The sequence below is a fragment of the Saccoglossus kowalevskii genome, chromosome 4 (genome assembly GCF_978046115.1).
Source record: "Saccoglossus kowalevskii chromosome 4, keSacKowa6.1, whole genome shotgun sequence".
Classification (NCBI taxonomy): domain Eukaryota; kingdom Metazoa; phylum Hemichordata; class Enteropneusta; family Harrimaniidae; genus Saccoglossus; species Saccoglossus kowalevskii.
Window position 1 is genome coordinate 11,861,372 of NC_140644.1, and position 27,714 is coordinate 11,889,085.

The 27,714-nt window shown below is 34.8% G+C and overlaps 3 protein-coding genes across 3 annotated transcripts in view; 1 reads left to right on the forward strand and 2 right to left on the reverse strand.

Moving 5' to 3' along the window:
* Positions 1-3,026, reverse strand: part of LOC100366605 (protein dachsous-like) — a 45,252-nt gene extending 42,226 nt beyond the window's left edge. Inside the window, exon 1 of the mRNA XM_085497772.1 lies at positions 714-3,026. Coding sequence (XP_085353898.1) covers positions 714-2,501 — 1,788 coding nt within the window. The 5' untranslated portion in view covers positions 2,502-3,026. The remainder of the gene's footprint in view (positions 1-713) is intronic.
* A 5,075-nt stretch (positions 3,027-8,101) lies between these two features.
* On the reverse strand, positions 8,102-14,821 carry LOC102808753 (gem-associated protein 8-like). Its single transcript, XM_085498490.1, has 4 exons — positions 14,136-14,821; positions 11,758-11,829; positions 10,767-10,843; positions 8,102-8,281 (listed from the first exon to the last, which is right to left on the reverse strand). The coding sequence occupies exons 1-4, from the start codon at positions 14,593-14,595 to the stop codon at positions 8,159-8,161; spliced, it is 732 nt and encodes a 243-aa protein (XP_085354616.1). The 5' UTR covers positions 14,596-14,821; the 3' UTR covers positions 8,102-8,158.
* A 263-nt stretch (positions 14,822-15,084) lies between these two features.
* The window catches only part of LOC102808866 (WD repeat-containing protein 17-like), a 107,509-nt gene continuing 94,879 nt past the window's right edge, over positions 15,085-27,714 (forward strand). Inside the window, exon 1 of the mRNA XM_085497773.1 lies at positions 15,085-15,146. The gene's annotated coding sequence lies outside the window, so the exon portion shown is untranslated. The remainder of the gene's footprint in view (positions 15,147-27,714) is intronic.

Sequence of the window (27,714 nt, forward strand, 5' to 3'; positions counted from 1 at the left end):
AATCTAATAATCTGAGACCAATCATGGAAGACTTTTTATAGGATGATAACAGTAACAGAGACTTTCTACAGATATCAAACTAGAAACACAACACTAATGTGAAGTAATCGTTAATTTATACTAGTTCGCACTGTATCAATAAATTTCCACTAGTCAGATCAAGTGACTTTGAAACCAAAATATACCATGAATGTACATACCAATATTAATTAATACTGGCCAATCCCATATGTTATAAACTAATTCTAATAATTTACAAATAAACTGAATGTCAGGAATTTTATCAGGGATTATTACAAATTAAGAACTGAAAGCAACCATCTGGATGTTCCAGTTTTTTAACAATACAGGATTCCATGTACAGATTTTCTAAAAATCTGGTTTTCAAAAGTGTTCTGGGCAGGGCATTCATTGAGGAATGATAATCCTTGTACACTGAACACATGGACTTGAAATGTAAATTTCAAAGAAAATATTCAGTGCTAAGAAAATTAGAAAAGGTCTGCAATGACTACAAAGTTAGTCATAACTGTAGAAATTAAATTTAGCACCCTAACCACCTAGGATTGCCTACGAAATAGTGGATTAGTGATTTACTGTTATCATGTGGATCAACAAAATATATTGTACTTAGAAGGTAATTCCTATCCCATCTGCGACTAATACTTTTCACTTTATATTAGCCTCAGATCGAGAAGGATAAACAGACTAACCTGTAGTACACAGTAGTCAGTGGATACGTCTTCGAAAACACTAGCATTGTAAAATGAGTTATCAAAGCTTGGTTCGTTGTCGTTCACATCTCGTATGGTAACAATCACAGTTACATTAGTAGACAGAGGAGGATTTCCACCATCCTGTGCCATGATGTGTAGCATTACAGAAGGTTTGATTTCGCGATCTATCTCAGTTGCCGTGGAAATAAGTCCAGACTCTGCATCAACTTGGAACCAGTTTGAAAATGAGTTTGGAACGTGAATGATTTGATATGTTATGTCGGCGTTCGAACTATCGTCACTGTCTGACCCAACCAATTGGAACACTGATGTACCTGGGTCCGCAACTTCTATGACCGAAGCATAGTAGACACTTTGGTCAAAATGAGGAGCATTATCATTGATATCAGTAATAGTAATTGTCACAATTTTTTCTGTTCGTAAAGGTGGAAGCCCATGATCTTGTGCAGTAATTTTAATGTCATAACTAGACTGTTCCTCCCTGTCCAATGGCTGCTCGACACAAACTAAATAAATTATATTATCAACCTCTTCAATTCCAAATTTGCCATCACCTCCATCAAGACTGATGCTGGCATTAGTCAGTTCTCCTTCGTCTGGGTCAATCACAGTAATCCTCGCGATGTAATCACCAGGTATGGCATTTTCAGAAACGTAAGGTAATCCACCATTGCCAAGAAACAAAATTTCCACATTTGGTGGATTTTCATTCACGTTTGTCACATGGACAGTCACAAATGCTGTACTTCGCTCTGGATATGTTCCATTGTCTCTGGCCTCAATAATGAGTTCATGTACCGATTTATCCTCATAATTTAATTCCTTGTTCAGATATAAAACTCCAGTTTGGGAATTAACTCTGAAATATTCCTCTGGGTCACTTTGTCTTCTGTTTATGTCATAGCTAACAGCTCCATTTGAACCCTCATCAATATCTGTAGCATGTACCTGAAGTATACTTCTTCCAACCGAGGCTGTTTCCGCAATTCTCGCGGAGTACCGACTCTGGTTAAAAACTGGTTGATTATCGTTTGCATCCGTGATTGTAACATTCAGCAGAGTGCTGCCAGTTTTGGCCGGCACACCTCCGTCAATAGCGTGTATGACAAGCTCATACCGTGGAATAGTCTCCCGATCCAAATAATTATTCACAACAAGATCCAAATACAGAACTCGGTCTCGGACACCTCCGCCTTCTCGAAAATCTAATCGAAAAGCACTATCCACATTGCCCGATACAATTTCATATGTTTGTGTTGCAAAAATTCCTTCATCCGCATCCCGGGCTTCATCGATGGATCTTTTCGCCCCTATTGGAGTAGCTTCCGAAATTTCAATGTAAGAAACTTCGTGTGTAAAGCGGGGTGGGTTATCGTTTGCGTCTGTCACTAAAACCTGTACAGAAATTACAATTGAAGTGGTCATCGTGATAGCAATGAAGTCGTACGAGTCTTCGTTCTCTCTATCTAAAATTATTTTAGTTCTAATTTCCCCGTCATCCCCAATTTGTAAATGCTCTAAAACTGTTGGAGATGCCGGTGATAAAAAGAATGGCCCTTCGACGATTTCACCATAAGTCTCTTCATACATCGTTGCAACGTCACCTATCAACGTCCCAGGTGCTTGTCCCTCTTGCGTTACGAATATCAGACTCTGCGTTGTATCGGCACTTAAAAAAGGTGAATGCAACAACACAATACAAATAACAAGCCACATTTTGATGGGAGTCCTCCATTTACAAGTAATATAACGATCCGATTTCATTTTTATAGTACAGATGAACCAGACGGCCGGGTTGTTGATATCTGACCAGCGGTCAGTCCGCCCAGCTGATGAATCGCCGACCGCGATCGAACTTACACAAAACACTGACGTCCAGCTGCATTTATGAAGTCCTTTCACAATGATATAGTCACACACTCATACCGAAACAGGATCGTTGGTTTCCGTCGGAATCAAGCGTAGGTCCCACAGAGTCTCACCAGTAGTAGTAATGTAGTTGTTGTAAAACTACAACGCTTTGTGTTTGTATTCATTCGGTAAACCTTTCAACTCACCATGGTTGGTGGCACTGGGATCGGACGCCGCTGACGACAACAAGCAAAACGAATCAATTTTCCCGACACAGAGAGTCGAGGCGACGCAGTAAATTCACATTATCTGGTAGATCCACTATTCTCCAGTCGTATTGGATGTTGTCGTTGATATTTGGGCAAGAAATTCTGGTACACCCAATGCGTAAACTCGCTGCTCAGAATTCTCAACGGATCCCACTACGCCGTCGCGTTGAAGTTTAGCATGGAGCTAGCTAGCTCTGCAGGGGGCGCAAATAGTAGTTATCACGTGACTTGTTAGAGTGGGGAGAATTGGAAACTAGATCAGAAACACAATAGATTGAAAATAAAGGTACAATACAATCACATACTAGCAGACGGACAAATGGTTAATTCTCACAAATATGTAAATTGAGACAATTTCCATAAATTAAAGATAAGTTCATACCAATGGAAAACAAGTTTATTAATTTAATTGGTGTTTGATTTTCATTTTTAAGTAGTATCTTTTATTTGATCATATTTGAGGTTATGCGTTATCAATAAATGTTAAATTGCACACGTAACCTACCATAAGATTGGCAAACTTATGATTGCCAGCTTTTGACAGGCGCTATTTGCCACAAGCTTTATACAACTGTACTGAGGTATGGCCCTCTGTATGCCCCCCCGGTTCATGCATGGAGGTAAACTCATTTAGTATATTTTACTATGTAAATTTTTAAACTTTTCGTCTTCAGACATTCTTCAGAAATGTCAGCACTGCGTCTTACTTCTCTGACAAAGAGCTACAAAATCGATTATGCTGGATTCTGAGTGTGTTACCGTATTGTAATTGGGACTACGCACGGGACACACTAGATGCCGATTTTTTGATACCGGGGAACTACGATCGGGACATGTTGCGCGTGCTTCCCTCGATCTATCTATTTATGTGACCATGAATCCGTGATCACTGCTAGCGTTTAAGTGTGCAATCATTTGGCACTCTTTCTCATTATAATGCCGGCTTTACATTTTGGCTAAAAAATATACATTTAGACATTGGTGCACAGAGAAGGGATTACATCTTTAACGATATCATCAGACATTTCCATAGAAGAGAGCACTGTTAACAGCGGCCATTAAACGTGACAGACAATTATGGAAATAATTTTCACATACGGGTGTTGACGCCATGAACATACCATGCACGTGTTGGTCGCACATTATTACAAGTCGTACCGAGAACGTGTTACATTTGCGCCAAGTTGACAGTCGCGTGTTAAAATGTCCCATTATTGTTTGTATTTTCTTAGAATCCAGATACGAGGTCTATGACACTATCAACATTTCTCGCAATCTCCCGCGAAATAAATTAAATGATAAATCACTGATTGATTCCGTTAAGAAATAAAAATCCTATTTCGTCTACCACCAAATCTCTTCGCAGACAATAACGAGCCTCGTCTGACCACCTTGATGTGGTGGACGAGCTTTAGGTATTCACGGTAAAAAAAAAAGTCAGAGAAAATACACGTAGTCATTGGAAAATAATAGTGGGAGCGATTTATTGCTGTAAATTGAATTAAAGTGAGGGGAGAAGACAGATTGGTAGACCCTTCAATTCAAGTTTAGAATGCAGAGATACCATTTACATTTGTCTTGCCAGAATGGCATGAGATACTTCAGATGTCCGTATTTTGCAAGTTTTTTTTTTATATTGTTTAGGATTTGAAGCATTGTTGAAATAAAAAGTGCCACATTCAAAATGTATACCTATTTTCCACACGGCCACTGTTGTACACAAACTCTCATAGTTGTTCAAGGTATGTGATATTTTCTCACAGTTCATGTTATTTACTACAACATTTTCATAAACCTTATTTACATGACTATTTTTATTGTTAAGGCATTACACATTCAATGGGGTTTAATTCAACTATTTTCACTGATAAATGAAAACCGCTAGTTAAATTAAAAAATAAATCTACGCGAGCATGTAAAACAACAACAAAACTTTTTATCTTTTTTGTCAAATTTTAAAACCTAGGGAAAAGCTCAAACATAAAAATTATAATACAATTAAATGCCCCTGAATTCAAATAAATGGTTTTACAGTATTCAATTTTCTTTATGGGCGGGCCTTTTTTTCATTGCTAGTTGTACGGTTTGCGACTTTTTTATTTATTGGATGTATACTTTGGTTATGTTTAAATCTCAAGTATAAGTGGTAACCGCATATTCTAATTGCATTTCCCGCACATTGGCATGTATGACATGGAAGTACGACCTTATGCCAATCCGTGTAGCAGTCACGCCATGCTTAACGCAATCATGATCTAATGATCTAATTTCATCCATAACTTTTGGAGAATATCGATAATGACTATACCCGTCAGTTATCCTACTGGACCAGAAAAAAAAGAACAACATCCCTCATGTAATATGTAATCGTAACTGAATTTGATTCGAAGTCAAGTAGGAGAAAAAACTGGGTTTGTTGTCCAGGTCATTGACACCACAGTAATTATTGCAGGGCCCTTTTCCCTGGTAACACTAGTATGTTATTCACATCCACGTGTCATACCGTTAATTGTTTCTTCACTTGTTGATTAATTCATGGAGTACTGTGATTTGTTCAATACTCTGCATCGGTCTTTTGTTTTAACTTTTAACTCTAAATCAAATTATATGACATGTAACCCCATTCGCAGCAAGGATGTCATAACATATTCACTGCTTTACTGCGTGATTTGACAGAAAAGTCTAGTCTAGTCTAGTCTAGATTTTTAGTGAGAGTTTGAATGAATATACCCAAGAATGTTCTGTAATTGATGCATACTTAGCATGCACATTTTCGGGCGCACTTATATGAAATGAAATTTCTGTATCTTTTAAAGTTATATTATGGTATATGTTTTGTTTGTAGCATTTGACGTATGAAGTTGTATGTGCCCTGTAAGTGAAAATCAAAAAACTCGAGCATTTGCGTAGGGAGGGGGCAGAGGTTCAGCTAAATTTCCCCCTCAAAATGCAGGATATAGCGTTCCAGAGGGTGTAGATTTCAATTTTTTTAAAGAGGAGCATGCCCCAGAGGTAGATAAAGCATGCATTATGTGCACATTATACCTGTATAGCCAGATTATCGAATACATAATACGTGGCTACGGGGGCACTTGCTCATAGGTGAGACTCACGCCAAGACCCCTACCCCCTTCCGAAACATCCAACGTGCAAACAATGTATATCATTTCACGAACTAAATATATTTTATTGAACAGTGGCGGCGGCGGGTGTTTGCCCCCCCCCCCCAATCAAGCTGAAACAACTTTGTGTCAGCAAGTGACTCAATTTTATAGCGAAAGTAACTATCGTTCACGTCCTAGTGTTAAAACCCCATAGATACACCTCCGCCGTTCTGTATACACATTAAGTTGATATGATATTGTGCGTAGTTTGAGAATAATTCAATTTGCTGTTTAAGATATTCCGCTGAGCAGTTTGGATCAACGTTGATCAAACGCCCACTACGGCAGACATCACTAACACATCTTCACTCAGACACAAGAGGGCAATATAACAAAATTTGAAACGCACAGTTGTCACGGTGATGGCTTCCATTTCGATCAATAGATTTTCATTTGCTAAAGTTTGTCAATAGTGTTATGTCACATACAAATTCATAAAGATTGCCTCTGTTTCGAATTTTTTAGTCTGCTTTACAGAACAACAGCAAATTCTAAACAATTTCTCACATTCATATTATATACTGGTAAATACATCACACAATAAACCCAAGAGCTCAATGAAGTTTTATAAATGACCTGTGTAATTTTGAATGTCATCTACTAACTAATGTGACCTAACGGTGCACTATAAGGCACCATGTTTGCATTCCGTCCTACATTATATAACAGGTGTATACGATGTGGTGCAGGGGGTGGTATTTGAAGTACTGTGAAATACTTTATTTTCGCTGGAATTAATTTTCGCTGAAAAGGCTTTTTGGGCGTTTTGTGTGGAATTTATTTTCACCGATTTTTGATGAGTTTAATGTGAAATATAGGAAAAAAAGTATATTCGCTGGATTTTATTTTCACGGAAACATCCCTTCAGCGAAAATAAATTCCAAGCGAAAAAAAGTATTCTACAGTATATGGATATCTTTCTTTTTTTGTTGCATCTGTTAGTAGATTTGATCCAGATTTGTAGTCAGTTGCAATGCATGTCCATTTGCTCTAACCATTGAGATTTTGTCATGAGATTGCTCTGGATGTTGTAAGATCAGAACAACTGATTACCTATTTAGTTAATCCCCGTTTCAGTATTATTTATTTCCAGTTTTCATCTGTGATGTCTTTAACATTTTCTCAGAAATTCTGCAGCAGATATCGATGAAACTTGGCAGGTTGATGAATAAGTCTCTGCCGAATATGCACATAATTTTTTTTTCAGATATGAAAATCCTAAGTGGGTCTTTTTCATGATTTTCATCCAAAATTACCTCTCCCAACACCACTGACAGAACAACTGAGCATACTCAGAATAAATAATTAGCTTATATGATTCAGTGAAAATAAAATCCAGCGAATATACTTTTTTTCCTATATTTTACATTCAACTAAGGCCATACCGACTTAATTTTATGGATTACATCTGCACGTGCATTAGTTTTCACCTGTTCTCAAAAAAAAAAAAAAAAAATCCCCAACGATGAGTCTCTACAGATCTGTTTTCAGTCCGGAACTTGCTGACTCATATTGTCACGAGGCGCCAGCTTGTCGTTAAACTCTTTTTGGACTACCTAAAAACGTGCCATTTTTGTCGTAAATGATCTTTTGCACATGCGTATTGCGTTCAGAGGAAAAACATAGGGATTGTTGTAGACTGGTATGCAATTGACGTCGGCCAGGGAGATGTGACGTTTACACAGCTATACGAGAGATTGGTTAAAGCTAACCCATACTGTGTAGAGAGGAGCAAGCAAGGACATTTCTGTATCATTGCAATGTTTTGTTAGTTATTGTCATAAAGTAGTGATATGTACATTCCGCCTTGACTTGTACTGAAAATGGTGTTCATGCTATACCTTGAATGCAGTGTTTCTGACTGAAGGTACTTCATCATGACTACATGTACTTGAGCTTGTCTGAAATGGTTATACCTGTGACAGTAATACAGTATGAGATGTGTATATCAACAGGATTTTTTTTTTTGGCAGGATTTAATTTTTTTCGCCTGCTCGCATTAGTTTTGGGGTCTCCAGAGAATGTCATCCATAAAATTAAATCAGTGTGGCCTAAATTATATTAATGAGACAGAAGGTGCTTTATTATCACAAACTATGTTTTTATTATTTCACAACAGACATCTTAAAGTATTTGCCTAAAATTTCAATGGAATAGTGGGCCAAATTTTGGGCTGTTTCTTGTCACAATTCCTATCAAATTGTAGTTGTAGTGCTGTTTCCATTCCATGTATGACGGCTGCGTCTTTTCCATATAATATCTGTAATGAAGCAAAAGGATTATACACTGATATCTTTTTACAAGACTGGTTCATACTCTTTGTGCAACAAGGGCATTCTCTTTATCTTTATTTATAAAGATTAAGTATTTATAAAATTAACAATTTTAACTGAAACAGGAACTGAAACGTTTTCAAATGATGTTGGATGTGCAATGTTCCCCCCGATTGGCTGGTTTGATTCAACTACCATTGAATTTTATTAACATTTATAAGGATGAAAGGAAACCCTTGTTTCCACGAGAGTAACTGTCTAATGATCAACAACAAATTATTACAGTGCAAAAAAAGAAAAGAAAAATCACAATGAACTGTAGAGGGTGCACTATATGAATCAATTTCACAGTATGTTTTACTGCAACTCTGTAAATTTTCTATAGTGACTTACACAACACATATAAAATATATATTTTTTTACACAAAATTTGAACAAGCACTGTACAATGATTACCAACCTTCAATTATCAATTACATTTATCTACAAACCAAATAAAAGTAGACAAGTCATTTTTAATGACACAGTCCCCGTCCAAAATTTTGTGATCTGACATACTAATTTGATGCTGATGAAATCATTGAGATTAGATAGAAACCATTAATAGAAGATGGATTTGTAAAAAATTTAGTGCTTTTACACGAGATTTCGACATTGGGCAGTCATATTGAATCAAATTACAAAAATAATGTTCATGTTGATGTATCTATTGGTATACTGTCTTTGTACAAAATTTAAAAAGAAATGTTCATTGCATTCATGGGAAAGTAGGCATGGGTATCATGAAAAACAAAATGGCCACCAGTCGACCATATTAGTTTGATTCACAGAAAAAATATGACATGCAACTTACTATAACCCAATATGTATGATCATCATACCAACTTTGATCCAAATTGGTCTAGTCATCTCTGAGAAACAGTCTCGGACATGTAAAAATGATGATTTAGCACTTTTACATGAAGTTTGGGCGTCGGCCAGCCATATTGAATTGAATCACAAAAATCATGTTGGTGCAGATGTATCTCTTGGTATACTATCTTTGTACTAAATTTAAACAGAAACGTTCATGGCATTCAAGAGAAAGTAGCATGGGTACCATGAAAAACAAAATGGCCGCCAGTCAACCATATTTGTTTGAATCACAGAAAAAGTAAGACGTGTACCTATAACCAAATTTGTATGATCATCATACCAAGTTTGATCCAAATCGACCCAGTCATCTCTAAGAAACAGCTCTGGACATGTAAAAATGACGATTTAGCGCTTTTACATGAAAATTGGGCGTCGGCCAGCCATATTGAATTGAATCACAAAAATCATGTTGGTGCAGATGTATCTTTCGGTATACTATCTTTAGCATAGTAGCATGGGTACCATGAAAAACAAGATGGCTGCCAGTCAGATCCAAATCAACAAGTCATCTCCAAGAAACTGCTGCGGAAAAGTTTAGATATCAGAAATAGCAAATTTTACCAGTCGACCATTTTTGCTCCGATCATAAAGTAACTTGACGCGCATATGTAAGACATTATGTATTGTTTTCATGTAAAGTTTGAATGAAATCAGTCAATGGGTGTTCGAGATATAGCTCCGGATGTATGTAAGGATGGATGGACAGACAGAACGAATCCAAATTAATAGTCCTCGTTTTCGGTTCTGACCCCAGTATTTGTGATGATAAGGGAGAATTGAACTTTTGGTTTATTCGTAACCGTCGACAATACATAGGTATAGCCAGTTCAAGTGTCTGAGTTTGCGTCACGGCAGTGAACAATATCACATTAAAAATATTTGTAAATAATCCTGGCTGATATATCAATTAATCCAATGAGGGTCAAAATTGTTACATTGATGATATTGTAAAATAAAATAACTTTACAGCATTTACATAATACTGTAAAGAGGTTAATTATTCACTGAGTTTTAATTTTGCTTATTTCGCTCAGTCATGCACTCAAGCCTGTGTCATTGCACTGCCAACTACCATACAGTGAAAATTTAGTACTGTAAAAGGATTAATTATTCACTGGGTTTTAAATTTGCTTATTTTGCTGACTGGAAAATGCGCTAAATTAAAACCCAGTGAATTCGTAAAATTTAGCATAGAACACATTAACTAAATGATAAAACCGTGAATTTAAAACCCACTGAATATTCCTGAAATGGTAAATCAGCGAAATATAAACCTAGCGAAAATTAGTCATTTTACAGTAAGCACATTCTAATAAAACTAATATATGGTAGTTGGTACACTCACAACTTTTTTTTTGGGCGAGGGGGGAGTGCCAATATACTGCAAAAATTGAAAAAAACAACAAACAAAAAGCAAAAAAAATATATTATGACATCATAATTTTGTAACATCTCATGCCAGGAACAAATCTTTTATTTTTAGCTCCAAGGAAAAAAACAATGCAAAAACCCCTGCCCGCACCCAACAAAATAAATAAACAATTCAAAAATTCTAACCGTCATTTCCTGTCTTCTTTTCTGTCCTGGTTTCTCAGAAGGTGTCTGAGATGTTGTTAATATTGATGTCTTGTGCACTGTTAAACAAGATAATGGTAGTATAAGTGTCTTTTCTAATCATTTTTGGCAGACATTCGGCACGCGTCTTTCATTCAACTCACAATATTCCACAGTTGAAGAAAAAATCACCTACTGTATTAAGAGTGTTGGACACTATATTGTGAAGATTATCGAAACCCAGTGAAGTAAAAATTTTATGATTTTCTCTGAAAATTTTGAAATGTGAAAACTGAGTGATACAGTGAGAATTTTGCAATTGTTTGTAGCAATTGCCCCAAAAGTGAAAATAACTACAGGAACGAAACCGGAATTGCATTGTAAGATTTTCTGTTATGTCAATTAGCACAACTAGTTGGATAACAGATAATCTTTGTGCGTCAATGGCACGTTATATTTCGGCTTAGAGGACCACTGGCAGGTGGGATAATGATTAATGTTCCAAAAATAAAAACCTGAATGCTGGTTTGATTGCTGTAGTGACATCAATTCCAAGTATCTATCATTCTTAATGTACAATGTGTAATGTACATCCTTATACTTACCTACCTGCCATGAAATGAAACACATTTATTATGATTAACATTTATTAATTATTTATTATTTATTATCTATTCTCTGTGAAATAAAATGAAAAAATGCACAATTTATATATACTAGTATCGTCAGACTTTAGCCATCTGAGTCCCAGATATTTTTTTCCTCCCCAACATTTAAGGCAAATATTTCCAAATTTTGTAAAAATTTCACTGAATTGCATCATTATTTTGGATCATACAGACAGTTTCAGATGTTGCTTTTAGTTTTTGATCAAAAGGTTTGTCATTTTTATCAACATTTCATGTGAGAAGTAGCTAACTGTACAAGATCATTTTGCAGATGATGTCAAAAGTTGACAATGAAAAAAAAAAAAAAAATAGAGATGAATACTGACTGTCTTCTGCATTGATATAATCCTGTTTTTCTCCAGTAAATATTTTTTGCTTCAGTTCTTCAATATCTCTCCCTGCATAGAAACATTAGTTAAAAAAAATATTTGAGATGTTCACATACAATATAGATCAAAGACAAAGGTTTTCTATTCATCCAGGAATCACGGCATTAAACTTGAACATTCATAAACTTGGAATGATATAACACATTTGTCACTGAACAGAACAAAATAGCTTATATAGTGTTGTTAGAAATGTACATTCTGGTGAAAATAAGACAACATTGAAGTCCATAATCGAACTTCTTATTAGTGTAAAATCTGTATTAAAAGCTGCGGCTTCTATTAAAATGGAACAATGCGACAGACAGGATGCGGCTTCTATTAGAGCATCTACACATATGAGAAATTGTAAATTTGTGGGTCTCATTTGTTTTCACTGTCTGGAAAATGCGCTAAATTAAAACCCAGTGAATATGTAAAATTGAGCATTATCTAAGTGATAAAACCGTGAATTTAAAAACCCATTGAATATGCCTGAAATGGTAAATCAGCAAAATTTAAACCCAGTGAAAATTGGTCATTTTATAGTATTGATAGTCTGACGATATGACCCAATCTGCAATTTAATTCATTTTGCACAATTTCATATACTGTAAAACATGTCTTTTTCGTCACCATGTTTTTTAGCGAATTTAGCGAGAGAACTGATTCGCTAATTCAAGATGTCGTTAATGACTTTATTATAAATTCAAAATGGCTAAGGCTTGGGGATTTGCATACAGCAACCTGGAACATAAAAATCTGGGGCGCTTCCTAATTACACTTGACAGTTTTTCTTTGTTTTTATGGAGATGATAACTGCGCATTTATTTTGGCACGCGACAGACAAGTATTGTGAAAACAGGAAATCAACAATGACAAGAGATTTGTTATATCAACAGTTATTTTACCAGAATTCGCTAAAATTGCATGTCGCTTTTTCGGCATGTTTTACAATACTTTCAACACAACAAAGGCATTAATTTTATAAATATATATGAATTTCACAATTCAAACTGAATTGGCCGATTGAATAACACTGGAATAAATGGTGTTGCTGCAAACTGGTTTTGTTGATTGGCTTGTTGAATTCAACTGCCGTTGAAATTTAAAAAGACGAAGGTAATGCCTTTGTCATACTGAGTATATTAAATTACACGAAAACAAATTAAGAGTACATCATAGACCTCTTTATTATGAAAAAAACAAACAAAAAAACAACCAGCTATTTCCAGTGGTAAGTTTTATCTGAATTAAAAATCAGTGACTACATAAGCATACATTTATGTTATGTAACAAAAAATGCCCTTTCCATGTGTTGCAGCAGTGATTTGAACATGGCCATTTGGCAGCCATTTTGTTTTATTTTTGAAGTGTTTTACATTGTTTAGAACCATGTAGAACATGATGTGGTGTGACTGTACATGGTGACACAAGTTGTCTAAACAATGCGTTCTGGATGCAATTAATGTTTTAGGATGAGTTTCTGGCTACAAGTCTGAACAGTGTCAGACAATGCATCAAGTAATAAAACTATTTATTTTCACTTACAATTTAGTTTAAATATTTTCACTTTAATAAAAGATGATCTGATGAAAACATGAAATCCATACTTTTTTTTTTGCTATGATTTTGCATTCAAAAATTTGTTGCAAAGAGGATAAAAAAATTCCTTTTACAAACACATAATATTGCTGTTTCAACACAGGAAGCCCAGGAACTATGATCAACTGTACGCACTCCCTATGAGCGGGAGGGGGGGGGGGGTTATCGGCTGGTATCTAGTGTAAGAAATAGACAAGGAATGAAGGCTCCAGCCAAAAACAAATCACAAGACTGGTTACGAATCACATCGAGGTCACGACTCGGTTAGCCTTGCTCAACTGGTTCGTAACCAGTCTTGTGATTGGTTGTTGACAAAATGCTGAACAGGCCACGCCTCCAACTGTGCCATGCGTTCGGGCAAACCGTTAGGAATTCCTAAATGGAGTAAATTTGTGTAGTTTTCTTGATTTATTCTGCAGATATCGGTAAAATGTAGGTAAGGCTCTGGCGAAATTTGAAGGAGCAACTAATATTCTTCAACCTGGTATTTTTTATAGATTTTATTTTTCATTTTGTTCGTCTGTTTTTTCCAGTTTAAAAAATATGAGCTGGCTGGAGCCTTCATCCCTTGTCTATTTCTTACACTGGATACCAGCCGATGCCCCCCCCCCCCCGCTCATAGGGAGTGCGTACATTTGATCATAGTTCCTGGACTCCCAGTGGTTTCAAGTGAAAATAAATTACGAAAAATGATCTACAAGTACAAATTTGGATTTTGAATAGTATACACTCACTTCGTTCCTTTCTATGCTTTTCTGATTTTGCAAAAAATTCCTTCATCTCGTGACTAACTTCCATTTCAAAATTATCCCCTTCATCAACATCTTCTTCCGTGGTTGTTTCTGAACTTTCTTCGGATTGCTCATTTGGTCCACAGGTAGTCTGTAAAAATGACCCTTGTGCAGTGCTTGGTTGATTTAGAAAACCCTGTTGCCCAGAACGAGAAGACCATGGTTGTGAGTTGTCATGGTAACCGTCAAATGTGTTGTGATGAAGATGGTTAGGCAAGTTGAAGGGATAAGATAAATACGGTTGCGTCTGCAGTGCCGGCAGCGTATATGGCGTAAACCAATAATTATAGTACCAGTCACGAACAGAGTAATAATGCTGCCAGTATCTATGGAAACGGGGATGTTGATGCCAAGGTTGCCCTGGAGACAAGTCGAATTGAAAAGCGTTTTCACTCTCACTCATAATGCGCTTGGTATTTTCATAACACGTAATCACCTGCTGTGGTGTTTTAAGGGTTACGAATTGCAATAATTTCTGCCAAACTGAATAATTGTACGACTACGACTGCATTGTTTTGTACGTTTTGGTCGAAAAGGAAGCAAAAGAACTGTGTTTCTCTTATCCTACGTGACAATCGAATGAACAACGTCTCTCGTGCATTTGGTTGCACATCCACTGTTATATGTAATCAATCAGCTGGTAACAAGTGCGCCCTCTTTCGTCGCCACAGAAGATTAATTTGGAGGCATCCATTTTCACCAGGTGGATCACTTTGACGTGAGTACTGCTTCTTTTTAAATTTCTCTTTTTATTCAGAAAACTTAGTTAACATTATTTTGAATATAAGATTTTAAATAAAAGGAAAAAAAGGAAAATTCAAGTGTGTCACATTTAAGCTGAAACACACGTCTGCTAATTACCGCTCATCCCCATCAAATCATAGAACGTTCCGAATTTGCCTTCAGATTGCAAAGATGGCAGCTGAATGTCTCTGATTTGCACTGGGAATACAGGTAAGGATGTACAGCATATCGTTTTTCGCGATAGTAATTGTTTTCACAAGTGAGTGTCAAAACTGCTCCCACTACTGACTGTCACAGCTAATATTGATTCTGTAATTGCGATCGTATGCGTAAGTAATACTGCTCCTTCTCAAAACAAACGAACGAAATTATGTGTTGACAATGTTGTGTCGGTGGTTGTTCCTTCGCCCGTGAGACGGAAAAAAAATAGAGCGTTGAAAAACGTGTTATACGGCAAGTGATTTTCCGATCGTCGTACAGTACATGTACTGTGGAAACAGTGGATTTCGCTTTTGACCAGGCATAGTGCTTGATCATACCAGACAAGTGTGAGGTAAATTTATTTTAAGAACATTTATTGGACATGAACGTGACATTTAGCCTCAGGACACTCGGAAAACTACTTTGCAATATTTATTTTTTAATACTGTTTCTTGCCATATTTGATATTATTTTATTGAAAATAACATCTACAACAGTGTCTTTGGTACAGCATTTTTCTCGGCATGTAGCTGACATATTACGATAATATGATTACAGTACAACAACCTGGAGTTGTACATTTTCATTTAATGTCATGTAACAAAAAATGGGTCCACAGTATTAATACCACAGATGATTTCCCCAAAATTTGAAATAAAACTTGACTGATTGTAAAATAATCTGCACACAGGACACCTCAATAATTGACATGCTTTTTTTTTAAATCTGGAGACGCAGTGACGTTAGGTATTACCTGCTTGTATATAATGCATGTATATACTTGACACACACTGTCAATGACTGATTTTTTTTAATTGCACTTTGTGATTGGAGGGGGGGGGGGTGTTGAGGAAAAGTGAATTTTGACAGCAACATGAATCATTATCAACTTGACCTCTATTATGTTGCCATGGTGCTGAATGGAAATTTATAAACTTCTCAAACTGGCGTGATTAGGCGTTGAAGCAGCTTGGTATACGTCATTAAATATTGAGTTGGTTTATAAAAAATTGTGAATATGGAAATATATCTAGAGCAACCTGTTTGCCCATCTGGTAAATCATGAGTTAAATACTGGTTTTGTTTCTAGGAGAGTAAGCACAGTAAGACAATTAATTATAAGACAAAATATACAATTTTTTTTTTTTATTGGTGAGGGTCTGGGCTTTTTGTAGGAATGAAGTAGTTATAGCGGCGTAGGCTAATAGTACATTGTTTTCATGTTGCACTTCATAAATGGGAAAAAAATGAAGAATCGTCAATGTGTCCACAAATTTGAAAATGAAATGTGATACTGTAACATACACTTCTGTCATACAATATTTTTTTTTTTTTTTTTTATTTCTGTGTGAATTTCTGTTGGTGGAATGTGACACAATTTATTGTATCTGAAGCTGATTGAAATTTGCCTTTATTCAACTCCAATGTGGCATATTGTGTGAGATCTTGCAATAGATTGTTTCAATTTCAGGATTTACTGTAGAATACTTTATTTTCGCTTGGAATTTATTTTCGTTATTTCGCTGAAGGGATGAATCCGTGAAAATAAAATCCAGCGAATATACTTTTTTTCCTATATTTCACATTAAACTGATCAAAAATCAGTGAAAATAAATTCCATACAAAACCCCTGAAAAGCCTTTTCAGCGAAAATTAATTCCAGCGAAAATAAAGTATTCCACAGTATTCTTGTGTATTTCATAGAATGGAGGGAGGCATCTACCTATCCAATAGATACAATTGTTTTGTTTGTAAATAAACGCGACTCCCGTAATTTCAAATAAACATGCTTTTGCTGACTTCAGTGTACTTTTCAAGTTGTTCAGTTTAGCAAATTTGCTTTGCTGATTTTTTTTTCTTAGGATAGCAATAATACCCATGGCAGCAGAGACGTGTATGTTTACCATAAAAACTCCCTCCATAGTCATCCCGCGGCATGCATACAAATTTCATAATTACAATTGCAATGTATATATTACCCATGTTGCATAAGTCTTGTTGAATACAACATGGTAAAGCAACTTGTCTGTATTAATTTAATATTCTTAACAATAAATAAGTTCCTAGTTTAGGTTTTTTCTAATTTAAAAACAAATATTTAGTATATTTTTAATTATTGTACATATGAATGTATTATTTATTTCTTGGCATTTTTTTTTTTTCAAGCTTTGGTAAGATGTTCGTGATAATAAAAAAAATAAATACAGTAATACAGTACCAATAAGATATATAAAATTAAACAAATATACATCGTATAATACATTAGATTTTAATAAAATTGATGTTCTTCTGTACCAAAACTACCTTATAAAAATGGGATTTTATTTTAACTTACAGTAGAAAGCATATTTATAAATATTGATAAACCGAAACTCTTTTTTTTTGACACCAGACTTTTCTGCCCTAGGTTTTCTGTACTTTATTTTTGTATACTACAATATTTCTAGAAATGAACCCTAATTTTGGAGCCAACAGACAAATGTTGAGTCAATATTCATTTTTTACTCAAAGAATTTGGCTATTTTTGTCCCAATCTTCTGAAAGAAAGGGCAGACTATAAACGGTACTATTTTGTGAATTTGTGATGAAATAATGGAACTGGTGGTGAAACGGTTAAATCTAAATAAGGCGATTGGATTGGCTATTAAAGCCAGTGCCAACTTCCACAAGACAGTAAAGCTTGGTATACACGTTTACTAGCAGTGACGTCATAACTGCCATTTTGAATTTATATATATGTAGGTTTGTTAATAATTTAAAAACTTACATTGATTATTACAACTTAAAGTTGCAGGTCTTGAAATTCAAAGTTTACAGGGCACATTTTTTTCAGGGCTGATTTGAAAATATTGTCGTATTGTCATATCATATTGGAATAGTATAAGGAAATCTTTTTTTGAAGCATGCCTAGGTAAACTACATGACAAATTGTCTTTGATGCCTCTGTGAAGTTCAAACCTTGAAGTTGGTATGGTTTTCTTGCAGTTCAGTTATGATTTTTTGTAATATCGGTAATGACACTTTTTCTTCTCTAAATGATGATATGGTCTTTATTTAAATCGAAGGTCATAAAAATGAAATCAGTTGAACAACTGTCATAGATCAACGGTAGCGATTGATTGTTGCTCACAATCTGTAGGTTTGGAGTTTGGAACTACAGGTACCTGCCGTTGAAAGAAAGGGGTCAACCTGGATCCTCGGTAAGTGGACCTCAGATTCAATGGAGTGGCTAATCTCTGACCTGAATCCATTCAAGTAATGGATACAACATTAGGGAAACCTTGGCGAAGGTCCACAGGTGCTTTGGTCGGCCTCCCAAATAGCACATTTGATTACTGTAAAATACTTTATTTTCGCTTGGAATTAATTTTTACTACTTCGCTGAAGGAATGATTCAGTGAAAATAAATTTCAGCGAATATACCCGTTTTCCTATATTTTACATTCAACTTTTCAAAAATCAGTGAAAATTAATTCCATACAAAACACCCAAAAAGTCTTTTCAGCAAAAATTGATTCCAGCTAAAATAAAGTATTTTACAGTACTACTATGCTTTTAGGACTGGAAGAGGGTTACATAGTTGTTTCTTGTATGTAGTCACAAACATGAAATATGTTTTCTGCAGAAAAAATGCACTATGTTTATGGTCAGTACTTGTAACATCAAAAAGTTAAGATAGACAATAGTAACCGTCCACGTTAGAAACTGTTTCTTGGCACAAATAATTAAAAAAAAACTGATCTATTTCATGCCTGATTTGATATAAATTACAGTATATTTGTTATACACAAGACATCAAATTGTTGTTTTTTGTTCTGAAATGAATTCAGAAAATTTACGGTACTGTTTCGTTAGGATACAATTGGATTGAAAGGTCACATAGGAAATCAATTTTCTAATAATAACCAGTGAAACTCTGAGTGAACTTAGGAATTGTATTGACACCTAATATGCAGAGAAAGTTTACAAGATTATGAACTAATAGCAACTGTTAAAGCAATGAAACCAAGAATGGAACAGAACATGAGAAAATCATGCAAAAAAGGCGCTACAAAGAATGTTACAAACACTGTTATTATGCGCTATATGAGTTTAACCTGAACGCCTCAGTCATCTTTTGTCATCTCTCAAAAATTCAATTTGGATAATTTTTTTCATATTTTTTTCAAAGATTTTTATCATCATCAGTAGTTAGTTGGAAATTATGTTCATTTGCTCCTAAATTAAAAACTTAAATTATAAAAAATAGATAAAAACAGGCAAAATGTTGCACAAAACTTTTGGTGGGAGAAATAATGGTCATGGTTGTAATTTGAATGATTTTAATGTCATTTTAGTGGCTCAATATGTCTGACTTAGTAGAATATTTTGCCAACAATTTTTTCTTAAAAGAGTACATCTTGAATTAGCAATAATGTAGGGTAGAAAAATTAACTAAAATAATATGGCTATTTAAATAAATTAAAATAAATTGTGTACCCTTTGGACACCATGATAATTATTACAGCTAAAATTTAATGCAACATTTTTCACATTTTTATGCAATTTCATCAATTATGCACAACTATTAATTGGCTGCATGTTTTGATCAAAATACTAGAAAAGTTATGCATATTTTTTATTTGTGGATCTAACAAAAACTTATATTGGTGTTCAAAAGATAAATATGAAATAAGAATATTGAGATGTGGAGATTTTGGGATTAGAGAGAGTGGAAAAATGTAAAATTATTTTTGTCATCCTTATTTTTTTTTTTATGATGATGTTACTATATTTGGCTTTGTTCGTCTCTATCAAGTATCTGTTTTATAAATATACGACAGTTTTATTTATTTCATCTTTTCGGAGAGATTCAGGAAACAAGTGTGATATCTTTACACTGGCTCTAATTGCTGATTATCACCATTTATGGGAATTACACGTATTTCAATAGAAGAGTGAATTGTACGTCAAATGTATAGTATGCGATTGATACATGCATTACCGGGTCATTTTTTGTATATGTGAATTTAACCATACGCTGTCTTCATACTCGTAATTTTATTAGTAAATCTGAATTTGAACTATTTTAAATATGTCAGAAGAATATCGACAGTAGTGTTAGTATATGTGGATACTGTAAAATGACTAATTTTCACTGGGTTTATATTTCGCTGATTTACCATTTCAGGCATATTCAGTGGGTTTTAAATTCACGGTTTTATCATTTAGTTAATGTGTTCTATGCTAAATTTTACGAATTCACTGGGTTTTAATTTAGCGCATTTTCCAGTCAGCAAAATAAGCAAATTTAAAACCCAGTGAATAATTAATCCTTTTACAGTACTAAATTTTCACTGTATGGCAGTTGGCAGTGCAATGACACAGGCTTGAGTGCATGACTGTTATATAGTCATGTTAAAATAATAAATTGCAATTTAATGGTGGCTTGTAATGGTACTTTAAAACACAATTTTGACCTAAATAATATGAGTTTAACGCAACACCCGCTGATGACGTTATATATTTTATTCATATCGGCTATTTGTAGAGGCTTTCAATGGACGATGTGTTTACCTGTTAACCCTTCGAGTCTGCAGTATTCCCTTCATGTTCATAAAACGTTTGGTGTGTCTGTCTGTGCGTCTGTGCGTCCGTCTGGAGTCGTATTTCAGAATCCCTTGGACCAATTTCGTTCATTCTTTGCATGTGCCTAGTACTTTATGTGGGACATATGCACATGCAGTGGTTTAGCGATTCTATTCAAAATGGCTGACTGGCAGCCGTCTTGTTTTTTGAAAATGTTGTATTTTGGACATGCTTTGTCAGTTTTCATTCAAATTTAGTACATAGATCATACATGTTAGGATACATGTCCCCAACCGTTCGTGAGTTCCTGAGTCTGTCTGTCCGTCCGTCCGTGTGTCCGTCCGTCCGTGCGTCAGTCTGTCCAGAGTCATATTTCAGAATCCTGTGGACCGATTCCGTTCATTCTTTGCATGTGCCTAGTACCTTATACCGGACATATGCACATGCAGTGGTTTAGCGATTCAATTCAAAATGGCCCACTGGCAGCCATCTTGTTTTTTGAAAATGTTGTATTTTGGACATGCCTTGTCAGTTGTCATTCAAACTTGGTACATAGATTATACATGTTAGGTTACATGTCCATGACGATTTATTTTGCAATTGGATCAAAGATGGTCAACTGGCAGGCATCGTGTTTTTTTTTTTATGCGGTATCTTGGACAGGTTCTGTCAGTTTTCATTCAAATTTGGCACATACATGTACTTTATACATGTTAGGATGCATGTCCATGACAATTTGTTTCAAAATCTGGTCAAGGATGGCCGATTGACAGCCATCTGTCTTTTTGGCCTTACTACTATATTTCCACAATTTATGTACCATTTTCATTCGTATTTGGCACATACATCATACATATCAGTGTGTTTCATAATCTGATCAAAGATGGCCGAATTAAGGCTGTTTTTATTTTTGGCCATATTACTACTACACGGAATACATGTTTTGATGTAAATAAACAATCTGTTGTATACGCCACTTGGAACTCAAGTTTCAAGGACATGCTGCTCGCGACAACCCCTCTGCTTTAATATGACGAGCACAAAGAAAACTTTCAAAAATTTAACGAGGACTGTGTCATTTTCAATGACTTGTATAATTAAGATAATGTGTTTTATGCTAAATTTTACGAATTCACTGGGTTTTAATTTAGCGCATTTTCCAGTCAGCAAAATAAGCAAAATTAAAACCGAGTGAATAATTAACCCCTTTACAGTATTCTCTGTCACTAGCTCAGCTCCCTCATGCTATTGTTTATTATTACAACATTTTGTTACATTTTCTAGAGATTTATGAAATATTTTGAACTTGATCTGCTATCAAATTGAGTGAACTTCTCTTTCAATGCTTCCCAAGATAATTGGATCTAGGAAAATTTGTCTGAGATTTGAAGAAGAAAAAAATGCTTTGTCACAGACTAATGATGTGTCAAAGGCGTCCAATAGTATTGGATTACTAAGCTGCAAATAAAATCTCTATTAATTTCAAAAGAATGGCTTCACGTATCAATTTTCCAGTACTCAGTGCATCAAGTGCTGTAGCTTTTTCAAACAATTATGACGAAGATTTGTCATACAGGCAGTTTCTACAGTTGGGTACATGTGTGCTTTGGGCGGACTTCTATGAGATTTGATCATTTGTCTTGGTATCTTCAATTCTGTATTATTAATGAATACGTTTGTAATTTTTGGTAAATAATGCTATTTTGGACTTCTTTGAGAAAAATGCTAGTGCAATTGTTTTGATTTTATGTATATAGGTACTTTTGGTGGACCTCTGTCAGATTCATTCATTTTGTGACTATATCTTCATTTCTCTTCTTTTAGCAAATATGTTTGTTTATGATATTTTCGACTTCTTGAAAACTACCAGCTCAATTAATTTGATACTTAGTATGTAGGTACCTTGGGTAGACCTATGTCAGATTTGTAACCAGGTGATAACAATTGTAATTGCCATGGCAACAACCGTATGAAGTACTAATTTTGTGATATGACAAGAACATGTAAAAACAATAACCATGGCAAATGGCTAATATCTCATTGTACAGATCACCATCAACTTTTTTTTGAGGAACCCCCCTCTACAAAGGCAGCCGACGTAGTTTGGACTGTGAGGCCACTAATTGATTACGTAAAATTTCAACTGTGCATTGCGTTTGAGTCATCATTTAACAAGATTGTTTGAATATGATTGGTTGTACAACTGTCAGCATTAATAATGTAGCCCGATAAATCCTGCATGTTCTGTGGCTGTTCAAAAAAGTATCCACTTGTACCTTAGCTTGTCCAATCATGATGTGAAAGGAACAAAATCCACTTTTTAGCTCCGCTGTCAACTTTGTCGAGCGGAGCTTATCATATGAGTGATTGTCCGTTGTCGTCCGTGTCAATGTTTTACTTTTTCGTCTTCTTCTTGAAAACTACAAGCCTGAATGCTTTGATACTTGGTGTATATGTACCTTGGGTGGACATCTCTAAGATTTGTTCATTTCATGATGATATCTTCAATTCTCTAATTTTGGTGAATATTTTTGTCATTTTTGGTAAAAAGTGATATTTTCAACTTCTTGTTAAAAGCAATTGCTTTGATATTACATATATAGGTACTACATGTGGACCTCTCTTAGATTATTCCATTTCGTGATGATATCTTTAATTCTCTAATTTTAGTGAATATTTTTAGTAAAAAGTGATATTTTCGAATTCTTTCAAAAACCGCAAGTCCAATTGCTTTGATACTACATATATAGATACTACATGTGGACCTCTCTCAGATTTGTTCATGTTGTGATATATCTTTAATTCTTTAATTTTGGTTAATATTTTTGTCATTTTTGCTAAAAAGTGATATTATCAATTTCTTGTTGAAAACCGCAAGTCCAATTGCTTTGATATTATACATATTGGTACTACATATACATGTGGACCTCTCTCAGATTTGTTCATTTCGTGGTGATATCTTCAATTGTCTAATTTTGATGAATATTTTTGTCATTTTTGGTAAAAAGTGATATTTTTGAATTCTTGTATGATAACCAAATGAAAGAAATATTGGATCAGGCCACCCTGGTAGGGCAAAATACACTGTGAGCCATGGTATAAAGATCTGAGAAAATAAGATTATTGAAATCTCTGAATAAAAACAGATGATAACCAAATGAAGAAATATTGGATCAGGCCACCCTGGTAGGGCAAAATACACTGTGAGCCATGGTATAAAGATCTGAGAAAATAAGATTATTGAAATCTTTGAATAAAAACAGATGATAACCAAATGAAGAAATATTGGATCAGGCCACCCTGGTAGGGCAAAATACACTGTGAGCCATGGTATAAAGATCTGAGAAAATAAGATTATTGAAATCTTTGAATAAAAACAGATGATAACCAAATGAAGAAATATTGGATCAGGCCACCCTGGTAGGGCAAAATACACTGTGAGCCATGGTATAAAGATCTGAGAAAATAAGATTATTGAAATCTCTGAATAAAAACAGATGATAACCAAATGAAGAAATATTGGATCAGGCCACCCTGGTAGGGCAAAATACACTGTGAGCCATGGTATAAAGATCTGAGAAAATAAGATTATTGAAATCTCTGAATAAAAACAGATGATAACCACATGAAAGAAATATTGCATCAGGCCACCCTGGTAGGGCAAAATGTGAAAAAAAAAACATCTTTTGTTGTCAATCACTGGTAAAAATATATTTTGTAGTCTTTTTTTCCTAGTAATGTGGTACTTACAGTGTGGTATTTTTCGACTTCTTGAAAACTACCAGCTCAATTAATTTGATACTTAGTATGTAGGTACCTTGGGTAGACCTATGTCAGATTTGTAACCAGGTGATAACAATTGTAATTGCCATGGCAACAACCGTATGAAGTACTAATTTTGTGATATGACAAGAACATGTAAAAACAATAACCATGGCAAATGGCTAATATCTCATTGTACAGATCACCATCAACTTTTTTTTGAGGAACCCCCCTCTACAAAGGCAGCCGACGTAGTTTGGACTGTGAGGCCACTAATTGATTACGTAAAATTTCAACTGTGCATTGCGTTTGAGTCATCATTTAACAAGATTGTTTGAATATGATTGGTTGTACAACTGTCAGCATTAATAATGTAGCCCGATAAATCCTGCATGTTCTGTGGCTGTTCAAAAAAGTATCCACTTGTACCTTAGCTTGTCCAATCATGATGTGAAAGGAACAAAATCCACTTTTTAGCTCCGCTGTCAACTTTGTCGAGCGGAGCTTATCATATGAGTGATTGTCCGTTGTCGTCCGTGTCAATGTTTTACTTTTTCGTCTTCTTCTTGAAAACTACAAGCCTGAATGCTTTGATACTTGGTGTATATGTACCTTGGGTGGACATCTCTAAGATTTGTTCATTTCATGATGATATCTTCAATTCTCTAATTTTGGTGAATATTTTTGTCATTTTTGGTAAAAAGTGATATTTTCAACTTCTTGTTAAAAGCAATTGCTTTGATATTACATATATAGGTACTACATGTGGACCTCTCTTAGATTATTCCATTTCGTGATGATATCTTTAATTCTCTAATTTTAGTGAATATTTTTAGTAAAAAGTGATATTTTCGAATTCTTTCAAAAACCGCAAGTCCAATTGCTTTGATACTACATATATAGATACTACATGTGGACCTCTCTCAGATTTGTTCATGTTGTGATATATCTTTAATTCTTTAATTTTGGTTAATATTTTTGTCATTTTTGCTAAAAAGTGATATTATCAATTTCTTGTTGAAAACCGCAAGTCCAATTGCTTTGATATTATACATATTGGTACTACATATACATGTGGACCTCTCTCAGATTTGTTCATTTCGTGGTGATATCTTCAATTGTCTAATTTTGATGAATATTTTTGTCATTTTTGGTAAAAAGTGATATTTTTGAATTCTTGTATGATAACCAAATGAAAGAAATATTGGATCAGGCCACCCTGGTAGGGCAAAATACACTGTGAGCCATGGTATAAAGATCTGAGAAAATAAGATTATTGAAATCTCTGAATAAAAACAGATGATAACCAAATGAAGAAATATTGGATCAGGCCACCCTGGTAGGGCAAAATACACTGTGAGCCATGGTATAAAGATCTGAGAAAATAAGATTATTGAAATCTTTGAATAAAAACAGATGATAACCAAATGAAGAAATATTGGATCAGGCCACCCTGGTAGGGCAAAATACACTGTGAGCCATGGTATAAAGATCTGAGAAAATAAGATTATTGAAATCTTTGAATAAAAACAGATGATAACCAAATGAAGAAATATTGGATCAGGCCACCCTGGTAGGGCAAAATACACTGTGAGCCATGGTATAAAGATCTGAGAAAATAAGATTATTGAAATCTCTGAATAAAAACAGATGATAACCAAATGAAGAAATATTGGATCAGGCCACCCTGGTAGGGCAAAATACACTGTGAGCCATGGTATAAAGATCTGAGAAAATAAGATTATTGAAATCTCTGAATAAAAACAGATGATAACCAAATGAAGAAATATTGGATCAGGCCACCCTGGTAGGGCAAAATACACTGTGAGCCATGGTATAAAGATCTGAGAAAATAAGATTATTGAAATCTCTGAATAAAAACAGATGATAACCACATGAAAGAAATATTGCATCAGGCCACCCTGGTAGGGCAAAATGTGAAAAAAAAAACATCTTTTGTTGTCAATCACTGGTAAAAATATATTTTGTAGTCTTTTTTTCCTAGTAATGTGGTACTTACAGTGTGGTATTTTTCGACTTCTTGAAAACTACCAGCTCAATTAATTTGATACTTAGTATGTAGGTACCTTGGGTAGACCTATGTCAGATTTGTAACCAGGTGATAACAATTGTAATTGCCATGGCAACAACCGTATGAAGTACTAATTTTGTGATATGACAAGAACATGTAAAAACAATAACCATGGCAAATGGCTAATATCTCATTGTACAGATCACCATCAACTTTTTTTTGAGGAACCCCCCTCTACAAAGGCAGCCGACGTAGTTTGGACTGTGAGGCCACTAATTGATTACGTAAAATTTCAACTGTGCATTGCGTTTGAGTCATCATTTAACAAGATTGTTTGAATATGATTGGTTGTACAACTGTCAGCATTAATAATGTAGCCCGATAAATCCTGCATGTTCTGTGGCTGTTCAAAAAAGTATCCACTTGTACCTTAGCTTGTCCAATCATGATGTGAAAGGAACAAAATCCACTTTTTAGCTCCGCTGTCAACTTTGTCGAGCGGAGCTTATCATATGAGTGATTGTCCGTTGTCGTCCGTGTCAATGTTTTACTTTTTCGTCTTCTTCTTGAAAACTACAAGCCTGAATGCTTTGATACTTGGTGTATATGTACCTTGGGTGGACATCTCTAAGATTTGTTCATTTCATGATGATATCTTCAATTCTCTAATTTTGGTGAATATTTTTGTCATTTTTGGTAAAAAGTGATATTTTCAACTTCTTGTTAAAAGCAATTGCTTTGATATTACATATATAGGTACTACATGTGGACCTCTCTTAGATTATTCCATTTCGTGATGATATCTTTAATTCTCTAATTTTAGTGAATATTTTTAGTAAAAAGTGATATTTTCGAATTCTTTCAAAAACCGCAAGTCCAATTGCTTTGATACTACATATATAGATACTACATGTGGACCTCTCTCAGATTTGTTCATGTTGTGATATATCTTTAATTCTTTAATTTTGGTTAATATTTTTGTCATTTTTGCTAAAAAGTGATATTATCAATTTCTTGTTGAAAACCGCAAGTCCAATTGCTTTGATATTATACATATTGGTACTACATATACATGTGGACCTCTCTCAGATTTGTTCATTTCGTGGTGATATCTTCAATTGTCTAATTTTGATGAATATTTTTGTCATTTTTGGTAAAAAGTGATATTTTTGAATTCTTGTATGATAACCAAATGAAAGAAATATTGGATCAGGC

What these genes read in the sequence shown, in the direction of transcription:
- LOC102808753 (XM_085498490.1), bottom strand. Translation starts at nt 14,595, where the DNA reads ATGAGTGAGAGTGAAAACGCTTTTCAATTCGACTTGTCTCCAGGGCAA. An exon ending in TTATATCAATGCAGAAGACA is followed by an intron (nt 10,844 to 11,757) that starts GTCAGTATTCAT and finishes CTTGTTTAACAG; the next exon opens with TGCACAAGACATCAATATTA. An exon ending in AAAGAAGACAGGAAATGACG is followed by an intron (nt 8,282 to 10,766) that starts GTTAGAATTTTT and finishes GCTTCATTACAG; the next exon opens with ATATTATATGGAAAAGACGC.